At 37.7% G+C, this 14,023-nt stretch overlaps 1 protein-coding gene across 5 annotated transcripts in view; it reads left to right on the top strand.

The window, feature by feature from the left end:
• agtpbp1 (ATP/GTP binding carboxypeptidase 1) overlaps positions 1-14,023 on the top strand; it is a 38,505-nt gene that overhangs the window by 9,907 nt on the left and 14,575 nt on the right. For 4 of the 5 annotated variants that reach the window (XM_084728777.1, XM_084728775.1, XM_084728776.1 and 1 more), the window contains 15 exons: positions 1,223-1,290; positions 2,212-2,275; positions 2,699-2,845; positions 3,790-3,921; positions 4,084-4,177; positions 4,346-4,383; positions 4,679-4,887; positions 5,703-5,880; positions 9,318-9,412; positions 10,576-10,692; positions 11,404-12,185; positions 12,425-12,508; positions 12,737-12,826; positions 13,064-13,212; positions 13,404-13,491. In XM_084728777.1, coding sequence (XP_084584903.1) covers positions 1,223-1,290; positions 2,212-2,275; positions 2,699-2,845; positions 3,790-3,921; positions 4,084-4,177; positions 4,346-4,383; positions 4,679-4,887; positions 5,703-5,880; positions 9,318-9,412; positions 10,576-10,692; positions 11,404-12,185; positions 12,425-12,508; positions 12,737-12,826; positions 13,064-13,212; positions 13,404-13,491 — 2,335 coding nt within the window. Of the gene's footprint in view, positions 1-1,222; positions 1,291-2,211; positions 2,276-2,698; positions 2,846-3,789; positions 3,922-4,083; positions 4,178-4,345; positions 4,384-4,678; positions 4,888-5,702; positions 5,881-8,513; positions 8,556-9,317; positions 9,413-10,575; positions 10,693-11,403; positions 12,186-12,424; positions 12,509-12,736; positions 12,827-13,063; positions 13,213-13,403; positions 13,492-14,023 lie in introns of all 5 variants that reach the window. The other variant, XM_084728779.1, reaches the window with a different exon arrangement.

Below are 14,023 nucleotides of genomic sequence, written 5' to 3'. Positions count from 1 at the left end.
TGTGCATGTGTGTGTGTGTTCACATGCTCACATGTGCACACAGCTGTACAAGTTGGAAAGTGATTTTGTGGAATGTGTGGGTGTGTGTGTGTGTACACACACATCAGTTATGTTTCCTGTCTATAATTTAACTTTCACGTGCCTTTTATAGTGAGAGATCATCAATCATTAAAGCTGTATGCTTGACATGTTTCATTTGCATATTCACCTGCTGCTATGATGCATCCCTAATTAGACAGTGTGTATGCCAGAGACATGAACTCCTCATGTGTGTACCATCATCACCAAGTGATAACTCTCCAATCTGTCATAAGAAGTGTCTGACAATCTGCTGTTGTACAAAATATGTTGTTTTTCATTCACCCTTTGTGCCAGGGAAACAAAGACATCTTCATGATTTAAAAAAACAAAACAAAAAACACTGCATTTGTTGCCCTTTTACTTCATGCCAGGGTTGTGTCCAGCCAGTGGCTACTTCTCCAAAACAGCAGCTGGGTTTTATGCTAGTTCCTATTGTACGAATGCAAATAACCAACACAATATTAAATGAGTGATGAAACAGAACAGATATTTGCCAGGTGCTTGCTATTTGTTTGGCTGTTAAATCTGTGCATTCCTATTTGTAATATTTTATGTAATTCCTTTTTAAAGTGTAATGTTTGTTTCTATAAGTCTTTTTTTTAAAAGGTCAAAATACTTCAGTATCTGTTACCTACTCTCAGTCCTATGATTGTGTTTGTAGAGTTTGCATTTGTTTAAGGACAGGAGAGCTCACTGAGGCCTCTTCACAGAGGTCGGGAATCTCTCAGCTCCTAAATTACAAGGCAAGTGTAGAGTTTAAAGAGGTGGGGAGGTGGAGAAAGAAAAAAGAGATGCAGTAGGAGTTGTAGCAAGACCACTTATATCTTGTTTTGTTGACTAGGACAGTTTTTAGAGGTAAAGCTCATGTTTGCAGAAGCTAATATTTGACAATTAAGGATACAGTATCTACTTATTGTGAAATACAGCAGAATACTTCCAACTCCAAATATTGCAGGACAGTTGTCTTCTCACATTCCAAGATAATCCTCTGTGACATTGTGACTTGATGGTCAACCCAACAGGGCAACCTGCTGTACTTGGAAAAACAGACCTCACTCTGCTTGTGTGAGAAACCTCTTGTTTTTTCCACAAACACATCTTCACATTTTTGATTGACATTTTTAATATGTTGTTTTTACAGAGAAGAGTGGAAAAGAGGTGATGTCCAAAGGATCCACTGGCATGGAGGTCATCCTGGCTTCACTGGAGGTCAGCTCACTCACTGGATATTCCAGTTTTTACTAAAAGCTTTTTAGCTTAATTTGTATTTTTTTTTTACATGTTTGTTTGAATGGATGGAATGGTTTTCTATAGATTTAACCATCATCATGTCTTATTATTTTCCACTTATTTGAAAATGTGTGTTTCCCTGTTTCATCCTGTCTGACTGCACTCATCGTCTTCACCAGGAGTTTCAGTTCCTACCCCCTGGCACCTTCTTCAGATTCCCCATAGTTCAGACAAACATATATAAGCACTTGTTCATCCCCACAGCCATTACCTTCCTTAATGCAGGAAACAGGAGATAGCTGGCTAATCCTGGCTTGGTAGTCATATTGGTATAATAATATTTGTTTTTCATGTTGCTGCCACTGGATAACTTTTGTCGATGTATTGATGAATGCTGGACATATTTTACATTGTCAGATGACAGCTGAGTCATCATTGTTTTTAGTTGTTGTTCTTTGACAAATATGGTGTTCATTGAGTATAACAAGTGCGTTATCCCCCATTTTTATTATTGTTATGTCTTATTCCATGTGTGTTCTCTATGTTGCACTAAATACTGCAAAATCGATTTCCCATTGGGACAGATGAAGTTCAAAGTTCAAGATGAAGTTCCTTCCTAACCCGTGTAGACTCCGATTGTGTGAGCTTTGCCAGAATAAACTCAATGTTTAAAACCTTGTACGCAGAGACATACTCACTGCCTCCATGCATAAGTATGAACAGCTGTGGGGAAGCCTGCTGCAAAAGTGACATTGATCCATTGTCTGACTTGAGAATAAACAGCCTAGTGAGGACAGAGAACATTAAGCAAAATAGTGTACAAAGACGTAATTGCACATAATTCACTGTAAATATCTGTATATTGTTTAAAAAGTGTGCTCTGTGTGTATTCTTTGGCAGAACACACGGGATGTCCAGACTACTCTGAACATTTTGTACATTCTCAGTGAGCTGCTGACTGTGGGTGAGTACATTCTTTGACATCTTATTCAAAACTAATGAGCATTTTTTTCCCTGATTTTGAGAGCTGATAACGAGATTTGCTTCCTTTGTTAGATAATGACTTAGCGCAAATTTAACTGTCCTTTCTAATTTAGAAAGAAAATATCTCGGGGTACTGTGAGAAGTATTTGCCATTTCATTAAAGTGGCAAAATAAATAGTTTCTGCTTTAAGAATAAATAAATAAAGTGGTAATACATTGTACATTTAGCTGGGATTAAAAATCTAGTAATGTTTAAATGTTTGTGATTTCCCAGATTCCAGGTGCATATTCATGGCAGCCTACCACACCTGAAGGCAGTTATTTCCTCTAGCCACGTTGCTCTGATCCCATCATAAGTTATGATCACTTCTAATGCTGTTTCATTTGTTGTTTTCCTTCTTAGGCAGAGGTCGCAGGGTGGGAGTATTTGTGTCTAAAGGAGGAACAGGGATATTATTCCAGATCTTGATCACTGCCAGCAAAGACTTGCCTCCCAGTGAGGAACTCATGCTGCAGCTTCACTCACTGCTGGCCAAGGTTGGCCCAAAAGGTATATTAGGTTTAATGTCACAGTTTAACACAAACAAACAGTACACCAATATACTGTATATACATAGCAACCAGTCTTATTGAGTTAGCTTCTGTCTCTGATTCCCTCATTTATAACTTATTATATAATTTTTTAGAACTCTTTTATATGATTAATATATTGTGTCACTTATGGGAGCTAAAGTTTGGTTTGTGCTGTTAAAGGTGCCCTGTTGATTTTTCGTGTAAACAAAAACATTCAGTACTACACATTGTGTTTTGAGAACAAACATGTTGAGTGCATTTCCTTCCTTTCCTTCCTCATAATATTTGCAAATCAAGTTTTTAAAAACATATTTGAAATTGTGCATTGTTTGCATCCTTGCTAGCAGTTTTCTTCATAAAACCATTGGCATGTGAGTCATAACAACTGTGTGCTCACATCTTTGTATGTGTGTCCATGTGAATGCACAAGACACACAAAACAATGAGTCAAAATAGCATTGTATTGTAGTGCTCCTACTGGTCAAATGCTCTACAGGGTTCCCTTAAAGCTATAGATGGTAACTGTTATAAAAATAACTTACTGAGACTCATTCTCAGGTTGTCAAATGTTGACATTTTGGGTTAGTGGCTGGCTTTGATTGGTTGTTTGCATTCAGGCACTGTGGATTTTTGCAAATGTCATTAAAAGCACTTGGAGGAGCCAACTGAACCTGATTTATTTATTTATTTTGTTTGTTTGTTTGTTTTTTAACAAATGATCTCACTCCTGTACAACTGTCAGGATATAGTGACAGTTTCACCAGATATGACAAAAACTTATTTGGTTATATGGAAGTGACCAACTATAGCTTTAAGACTGTATTGTTATTGAGTGTTCTGCAGAAAACTAGGAAGAACAGAAATGCTGAAATATGATTATTCTCTGCATAATCACTGACCTTACAACCTCTGTGTGTTCAGACAGAAAGTTTGGAGTGAAAGCACGTTTGAGCAGTGCTCTGAACGTCACAGTCAACTTAATGAAACAGAACCTACAGAACACCAAACTGCTTCTGCCCTGCCTGCAGGTTCTCAGGGTTTACTCAACCAACAGTACGTCACTTTAAACTTTCAAATACATTTCTCAAACTGTTACTGCTCTCTCTATTCAAGTTGATTAGGACCAAGAAATACAAATACCTGCAAATAGTAGTATTTGGTGTCCGTCTCTTTTTTTCCTGATGTCTTCTCATTTGTATGTCTGTTTTTGTAAAGTGGTAAATGCTGTTTCTTTGGGCAAGAATGGAGTGGTGGAGCTCATGTTCAAGATCGTCGCACCATACAGCAAGAAGAACACCAGCCTGCTCAAGTAAGAAGTTAACTGTGTTAATGATCCAACATGAATGTGGTGTTTTAATAAACTAGTGACATCCACAGGCTACATCTCCTTTACCTCTTTCAGACAGAGTTTAACATCTGTCATTGACGTTTGTTCAGCAGACCGTGTAATCCATCTGCTTTGTTTCTAAATCAACAGGGTAGCTCTGGATGCACTGGGGGCTCTGCTCAAATCCAGTGAGTAATTCACTCTGTAGCATTGACTTTTGACTCTTCCTTAGTGTAATGATTATTAGTCTTTGTGTCCATGCAGTATTGTTCTCTTCTGCTTCTCTCACCTTTGTCATCATTAACCCTTCACTTGTTCTTGATTGATTCTCTTTTCTGCACTGAAGCAAACACAGTAAATGATCATTCAACATGGTTTGCACAACCCCAAGTTTTTACCTCTCTGTACCTTGCTTTCCTTTTTACATCTGCCATGCTTCTCTTATCAGTGTGTCTCTTCTCCGTCGCCCACTTCCCTGTGCAGAAACTAATGCTCGCCGTGCAGTGGATGGTGGACATGTGCCTGTCTTGTTAGCTCTGTACCTGGACTGGCATCGCAATGACACACGACATCGCCACATGCTGATTCGCAAAGGGCTGCTTGTCTGCCTCAGGAACATCACCAACATCAAGCTCGGCAGGAAAGCATTCATAGAGGCTGATGGCATGAGGATCCTTTACAACTCATCCACTGTGAGTGAGAATGTGACATGTTTGTCGCCTATTTGTCAGACTGGAGGTTTTTGGGGCCACTGATCATTAAGTCTCCTCATTTGCTCAGCTGGGATGTGGTGTACCCCAGGATTCATTACTTGGTCCTATTCTACTCTTCTTGTACATAGTCCACTTGGTTACTTAAATAGTTGTTTCAAGTGTATTTCTTATGTGGACAGTATGCAGCTATACTTTTCTTTCAAACTGAATGACCCCAGTAAACTCTGTACCTTGCAAGATTGGCTAACAGCTATCAAGGGCTGGATGACAGATAATGTCCTCCAACTTAACTCAGACAAAACCGAGGTTCTCGTCATTGGCCCTTTGAGAGCAGCAAATGTTAGCCTTAAAAAATCTAGACCAACATATGACTGTCTTCATCAGTGCAATTTACTGTTCACCACTCTGATTTGCTCGTCTGTGTCTCAGCTTCAATTGGTACAAAATGTGGCTGCTAGACTTTTAATTTCAAGGTACTCTAAGTACTGTTCCCTGTAATGTGTGTTGGCTCCCTTTTTTAATTTTTTTTCTATTTTTTACTATTGTGTTGTTTTTTTTCCATTATTTTTTATTTCCTGTTTTTACCTGTCATTTTTCTTCAGAGTTTGTATTGTACAGCACCTTGTAACTCTGATTTTTAAAGGCATTCAAGTTTATTTACTTACTTATGTACACATGACACAGAATTAAAGCATGTAACGCATACTTATTGCACACACACACACACACACACACACACAATCACACACAGTCTTGCCTACATACACATATTTTTTGTGTGATTTTGTTTTTAGGAGTGTCTCCCGGTGCGAACTCTGGATCCTCTGATCAATACTTCCAGTCTCATCATGAGGAAGTGTTTTCCTAAGAACCGTCTGCCTCTGCCCACCATCAAATCGGCCTTCCACTACCAGCTCCCACATGTACCTGCTGCAGGGCCTGTGGCACAGCTGTACAGCCAGCCACCTGGGGGTGAGAACACAGGACACACTCATAAAAACACACACACTTCACTAGAGTGTGCTCCAGCTTATCACAGTGTATGTGCATGCTTTTCATTGAGGAATATGCAGTGCAGTACAATGCAGTACACTTTTTTATTGCTACTAGACTCAATCCTACACACACACACACACATATACACAAATAGGGATGGGTATTGTTAGGATTTTATTGATACCGGTATTGATGCTGGTATTGCTTATGGATGCCGATATACAGTGCTTAACAAATTTATTAGGCCACCTGTCATGAAAATGAGAAAACATAAATATTTTAGAAAAACTTGTTTAGAACTTAAAATGTTATTGTTATTTACTTGGCAAATAACAAAATGAAACAACTAAATAGTCCTTTTTCCACATATAATGTCCAAAAACCCTAATATTTTGTAAGGCCTCCCTTGGCCTTGATAACAGCTTGCGTTCTTGCTGGTATTGTTTTTATGTACTTTTCGACAGTCTCTTTTGTTATTGAGTTCCAAATAGTTTCTAGTTCTAGTTTCTAGTTAACTTTCGTTTCCTGCCTCTTCCTTGGTGCATTTTGTAAGGCAAGGCAAGGCAATTTTATTTATATAGCACCATTCATACACAAGGCAATTCAAGGTGCTTTACAGAACTTGAAAATGCATTAAATTAGAAACAATAAACGAACATTAAAATTGCATTTGAGATAATTAAAAACAAAAGCTAAAAGCAGGACAATAAATAGTTTAAAACATTACAGAAATGCATATAAAGAAAGAAGCAAACATAAAACAAAAGCAACAGCAGACAAATATAAAAACAATAGCTACAGATTATCCTAAAAATATGTAAGGTATCCACTTCACTGGTAGCCTGCAGTAAACAGTAATGTTTTAAGACCTGATTTAAATAAACCGACAGTTTCGGCTGTAGGTACCAGTCTCAGCAGCTGACTCCAAAGCGTACTTGACCACACTGTGAGAACACTTTGTCTTTCCCTATTTGTCTCAGAGACCATCCATCATCATGAAGTGCTTTAATGTGGACTCTTTGATTTTCCGTTAGCTGTCAACGTTTTACCATTTTGCACAGGAATGAGGAATTTCAAACTGAATTCACCTTTTTATACCCAAATTTGAGCCGGTTCACTGGACTTCTCTGAGAAGTCAGAAATTAATCAAGCTTAACAATCAACCACTAAAACAAATTTTTCTGTTCAGGAATGTAAGTAAATAACTATAATTTGACATCTTAATCAAGAAATAATAGTGTGCTTTACTATTTTTTCAATTTTTTTGTAAAACAGTACATTTAAAAATTCATGGTTAACAATAATAATTATATTTTAGCATTAAAAATATCATTTTGGTTAAAGAGCTTCTACATACTGGTGTATTAACCATTACTGAAACATAAAAAATGATTTTGGTAATTGCCAATGCTGTTAATTTAGGGCAGCTGTGGCATAAACCTTACATTGGGTGGTGGTCTAATAAATTTGTTAAGCACTGTATACTGATATTCTTTTTGATACTACTCACCTTAATTTACTGCAAAAAATAAAGATACGAAATGAAAAGATGTAAAATGATTCAACAGTTACTACCCTGATTTTTAAACAGTTGGGATGCTTTGTAAAATGTAAATAAAGACAGAATGCAATAATTAGCAAATCTTTTTTTGATCTGTCTTCAATCGAATACACCACAAAGACAGGGTATTTAATGTTCAAACTGACAAATTCTTGTTTTTTTGTAAATATGTGTATAATTTGATGTGTTAGTGCCCATAGCATGTGTAACTGTTGCATCTGTGAAGGCACCGTTGATGCTGAAAGGCACACCCCAGTTTTGGAGCAACACGTAGTGCCATCCAAAAGATGTCTTTTTCAGGAACGTCCCTGCTTACTTCAGCAAGACAATGCCAAGATACATTCTGCATGTGTTACAACAGTGTGGCTTTGTTGTGAAAGAATCAGATACTAGATTATCCTGCCTGCAGTCCAGAACTGTCTCCCAATGAAAGTGTGAGGTGCATTACGAAGAACAAAATATGATAATAATACAACAACAGAGACCCGGACTGTTGAGCACCTTAAATCTTATATCTCACCCTGTCCTAACTTTTTTGGAATATGTTGCAGGCATCAAATTTAGAATGAGTGATTTTCAATCAGTTTGAATATTACATATCTTGTCTTTGTACTGTATTAATTTGAATATAGATCACAGGATTTACAAATCATTACATTCTGATTTTATTTACTCTTTATACAGCGTCACAGTGTTTTTGGAATCGGGCTTATATTTTATTATTTCTTTTTCTGAGAAATAACAGGTTAAATTTCATTAGTTCTTGCATTTAGATCCATTTTCATTTAGTTAAATCAAAATTAAACTGATTGAGGTGAAGCTGAAGTGAGCTCACACTTGAGAAGCTTTTTGCTGTGTCAGATGTTTACATAAATGCCTACAGTTGCACTGTTTGTCAAGGAGCTTATTGATATTTCGGAACCGGTACCAATTTAATATCAGTTCTTAATACCCATCCATACAAAAAAAAAATTTGATTGTACCCCTGGAACGACAAAATGGTTACTGGCAACGATCTTGACACTGCTGCACACAATGTGCCTTACAGGAAGGAAAATTCATCAGCTCTGCAACAAGCCCTTAAAGAAGGGTAAGACGTACGTAAGACGCAACTCCATTCTCAGAATGCTTTCTCATTCACTTCATGTCATACTCTAACTTCACTTAACTAACACATGACATGTGTTAGTCATAAAGATGTAATAAAGGTGATTAGTACACATTGCTTAGTGCTTGCTTGCTCACTAGTAGACTTATGTACTTGCACTGTACTCAACTAATTTGCTTTTGTGCATCCGCAGGCTGTCAAATTTTAGCCCCTTTCCTTCTCTTAATCTGATCTAAAATAAAACATGTCTGTTTAAAATCCTTTTTTTCATCTAGCACTAGCATTTGACAGCTCTAATTGGCAGCAGCAACCCAGTAATTGCCTCAAAATGGTGTTGACTCATCTGTATTCCTAAAAATATGTCAGTGATGTCAGTAACTCAACCATGGAGAACAGTGTAACATAACAAGCTACTGCAATTACATGGACTTGACAGTGAGATCACACGCTCAAAATGAAGAAATATACTCAGAATTTCTTCTGCCCTCTAAATCCTCTCACTCATCTCTGGATCATGGCTGCTCACATCTTTCTGTTAACATTTTCTCTCCTCCTTTTATTGCAATAAGACTCAGTGACCGAAATTCATTTGAGTTCCAGACTGTTAGCCTGGTCATGTGCCAACCTTACATACACTGTGAGAAATTAAAAAACTCCCAGCCTGGGTGAAGAAAAGCAAAATATAAGGTATTTCGTTTGTGAGGACAGTGATGTAGTGACATTTTTGTTTATTTGTGTGCCCAGTGGATGATGTTGTGGATGACAGTGATGATAACGAGGAGGCAGACACAGAGAACGATACTGAGAATGAAGAGGATGAAAAGGATCAGCGCTCGGCGGTAACTCTGCACTCACATGCTCGCACCATATTTCACATGACAACATTAAAATTTCTCAGACCTCCAGTTGTATGAGGAGCTAATGTTGATGCCATCCAATTGTACTCCTCTAAGTTTCCAGCAGAGGGCAGTCATAACTCACCAGACTGTGCCATACACTCTCTTATCAGTATGTCAATCACTGCAACCATGTCTGATTCGCATTTACAGTTGCTTATTTGATCCAAACATTGTTCTTCCCTCACAGAGTGTGAATAGGCAATCTAGAGAAAATTTTTAAGCACCAAAAAATTACCCCAAAATTTAACGGCTTCACAAAATAAGTGTGTTTTGGTGTCTTGGACAAGACTTCTATTTTGTTACTTCCTCATAAGCTGTAGTTCTTTTTCAGTGTTTTCTCCATCTTGTAATCCTTAGATAACAACAAACTTAAACAATAGCCCAGACAGCACACAATAAATTTAACAATAGGTTTAACATTTAGTAGGACTGGGCAATACATTGATTTTATGTAGATATCGTGATATGAGACTGGATGTTTTCTTAGCTTTCGTATATCACTGTTGTGACATGGAATAAGTGTCTGGTCTTTTCCTGGTTTTAAGAGATGCATAACAATAAAGTTGCTGATCAGCTGCAACCATTTTAAATCAAGGCTGAAAACTTTTCCGTTTGCCACTGCCTTTCTTTAAACCACACCTGAGGCTTTTAAATGATAACTAAAACTGCACTGTAATGTTTATTTTCCTATTTTATCTAATTTTTATTTAATACTTAATTGGGTTGAAATGTGTTTTTATATTACTTTATGTTCCTTTTACATTTTGCCATGATGCTCTTAATGCTTTTTATGTTTTATGTAAAGCACTTTGGATTTCCTTATTGTTGAAATGTGCTATACAAATAAACTTGTCTTGCCTAAAGTGATATGATTTCCTTCATTTACCAGATTGCCTTAGGTCTGCTATTATTTGCCTTTACCCACTTAGTCATTATGTCCAAATCAGTGAGTTATCAAAAATCTGTTTTGTGAAAACACCAATAGTCATTGCTACAGTATTGTTAAGGTGTTTGATAAAAAAATATTGTGATATTTGTCCATATCGTCCAACCCTAACATGTAGATGTATACTTTTTTTTTTTCTTTGTGTCCTTTTAATCAGAATGACGACATAGAGACGGACCTAAACAAGCTACATCCCAAAAAGAGCCCTGGACGTCCTTTTGAGGAGTTGAGGGTCTATGAGAGGTTTTTCTTGGAGCTGTCTGAAGACTTCCAGGTCAGTATTTTGTGCACATCAAGATTTCACAGTGGCAAAAAAAGACCAAAACATCCATTTTGACCACTAGGAATTGAAGCTGAATTGGGGGGTATTAATAGTATGTGACAGTATTATATTGTTTAGTTGTATAGGTATATTTTTAAAAATTGTATGATTAAAACGTATTTTTGGCTCAATGTCAGCATTCTTGCGTGACCAGCTGAATTAGTTTTAGAACATGGTCACATACAAAAATCTAACATTCAGATGTTTTTATTAGCCTAAGAAACAAATGGTTACATCACCAAAGCAAGTGATATGATTTGTGATTTTGTTACCTCTTTTTCTTTTGTTGTTTTCTTTTTCTTTTTTCTATATTTTTCTTTTATATTCATTTCATTATATTTAATTCAAATAAATTGAAGGAGATTTAAATTGAATGCCCTTTATTGTCATTTCTCTTTTACTTTATTTTAATTACTTTTCATGTATTGCTTCTCGGTATTTATGTATTTTGTTTTATTATTGTTTGCATTCAATATTGAATGTCTGAGATTGTCAAACTTATTTTACACACCTGTCATGTTTTTTAGTACAAAAACTTTGTGTTTTAGCCAATTGCACTTTTTTATGAACCTGTTGAAGCACTGAGAAAAAATGTGTTGCTTGGTTGCTCCTCCAAACATTTATGGTCTGTTTTTTGCTGATTAGAATATTTTGTTCCTACAGGGTTATAACTTTGAATGCTCAAAGAGTGCCTCTACCACATCTTCATCATCACCCTTCTCATCATCCGCCTCAGCTCAATCCACTCGGCCGATTATAGTGCCCACAGCTCAAGCCCTGTCCCCAAAGCACGTTCCTGTACAAAGCTCTCAGGAGGACTACAACTCTACCAAAGGAAAACACACCCTGCCGTCTCCTTCTGCACCCATGCCTACTGCTCCTGCTCCTCTAACCCCTCTAGAACTGGACACCATCCACCTCACCAAGGACCAAGACAAAAAAGAGGAGGCCCACATTCCTTCACCCAACACGTGCATGGCATTGTCCTCCCTCACCAGTCCTCCTACTCAGGGGCAGATCTTACAACAGGAACTAGCACATGTGTTGGAGTGTGTCTCTCTAGAAGAAGAGGGGGTCCTGAATGCAGAGGAGGGAGGAGGAAGGGGAATCATACAAGAAGGATCCCCAGTCAACGCCACAAGACACATACAGTCTCCTCTGCTCCTGGGGGGTATCACTCCTCGACGTGTGGGAGGAGGAGGGAGTAACTGGGGGTCAGATTGTGGCTCAGAGGGTGCTGAGGATGAGGGAGGAGAAGGAGCAGTCCTGGAGGTGCCGGACACAGCGCTGCTCCTCCCGCTGCATGACCCCGACCTTTATGTGGAGAAGGTGAAGGGAACTCTGTCTGTACCCCAATATGCTGAAGTGGCTTACCCAGACTACTTTGGACATGTAGCCCCGACATTTAGGGAACCTCTTCTGGAGAGAGTTTATGGCGTCCAGAGGTGAGATGTTTTTATGAAAACTGTGGTTTGCAGAAATCATTTAGCATATTTCAAATTGGCTTTTCAGTCTGCGAGCTACAATTCACAGTTAATCTCTGCCTTGATTGGAAGGTTATGGTAGTGGTAAAAGGAATTCAATAGAGCTTACTGCATTCATTTTCATCACTAAACAATATTTCTAAACATATTTGTCCATCCATTGTTTTAATTGTGAGTTTCTCGTGGGTCTATCCTTGCAGATCTAAAATATTTCAGGACATTGAGAGGTTGATTCATCCTAATGATATCCTGGATAAAGTAGTTTATGACCTGGACCTTCCTAGGTGAGTTTCTGAAATTATGACTTTTGTCACTAGTGCTTCTGCAATTCTGTTGACGTGCCATCGTAGTGCTTAAAGTTCCAGTTTGTCATTTTTCCTAATAATGTTGAGAGCTGTGACATTTACAAAGCAGACTAACTCAATTCGTCATCCATATGATGAGAAGGGCAATGACTTTTTAAGAGTATTGTTCTTTCCTTCAAAATATTGATGTATTTTGTTGTGTTTCAGTTGTCCTGTGATTGAAGACAATGGTGAATCCCTGAAGTTCAATTCTCAATTTGAGTCTGGCAACCTGAGGAAGGCTGTTCAAGTTAGGAAGTAAGTGTTTCTTGCTACATCAGTTACAATGGAGCGAGTTCCTCAATTATTTTTGCAGTTTTAATGAAACCCTTAATTACATTAATAACATTTAAAGTTGTGGTCAACTTTTACTATTTTCAACCTACTTCTTATCTCATTTACACAGAAATTAGATTAAAAACAAAAGATGTGTTACATCAATATTGTTGGTTGATGATGGGTCTATATCAAGAGTTAATGCTTTGTTTTTTCCAGATACGAGTATGACCTTGTGCTAAATTCAGACATCAACAGTAATCACTACCATCAGTGGTTCTACTTTGAGGTGAGCGGCATGCGCGTTGGAACTACCTACCGTTTCAACATCATCAATTGTGAGAAGTCCAACAGCCAGTTCAACTACGGTGAGACACAACAACATCTGGAATAAGACAAATTGAAACACTCAACAGTTTTATCAACAGTTCTCCATCTGAAATACTGAAAATTTGTATATTTTTGTAATATATTATTGTAAATTAGATCTTAAACTAAGGTAATGTTTTTTTTGTACCATCCTCCTTGTGTATGTGTCTGTGTGTGTCTGTGTGTGCAGGCATGCAGGTGCTGATGTACTCGGTGCAGGAGGCGATCAGTGGCAGGCCTCGCTGGGTCAGAACAGGAACAGACATCTGTTATTACAAGTAGGTGCACTCAGAATGCAAAGGAACTGGGACTGGAAATGTATTGAGGAGAAAAGCAAAAAAATATATATTTTTATTAAGTGTTAGATTTACATGGGATAAGATCACAGTTTTCATGCAGCATATCAGTTTTGCCATATTGCACCACCGTATTGTAGCATATTACCTTCAATCTGTATTCATTTTATATAGCTGTAAAACACTTCCTTGACTTCTTTATAGCTTGCTACATCAACAAAGTTATTGCAAGCTAGTATTAACGCACATAGTACTGCAACATTTTGACACACCCTTTATCTGCTCCACACACACACAAAATTTTAAAAAGTTGTTATAGCAGTGATGGCAGTGATGATGGTACCTACATTTTATGAGATACCTGTATCTGTATGGACAGTGAGGTCCAAAATCATGAATACAATGGGGGCATCTCATCCGTGTTCGAAGGAGTGCTTGATGTACCATCAGTCATTTGACTACACAATGCTGCCTGCCGTAATGACTCCAGCCTCAGTCAGCTAAGAGAATGGTC

This window comes from Lutjanus erythropterus, chromosome 10 (genome assembly GCF_056507025.1).
Source record: "Lutjanus erythropterus isolate fLutEry1 chromosome 10, fLutEry1.hap2, whole genome shotgun sequence".
Classification (NCBI taxonomy): domain Eukaryota; kingdom Metazoa; phylum Chordata; class Actinopteri; order Lutjaniformes; family Lutjanidae; genus Lutjanus; species Lutjanus erythropterus.
Note: the sequence above shows the minus strand (reverse complement) of the source record. Positions and strands in the feature narration are given on the sequence as shown.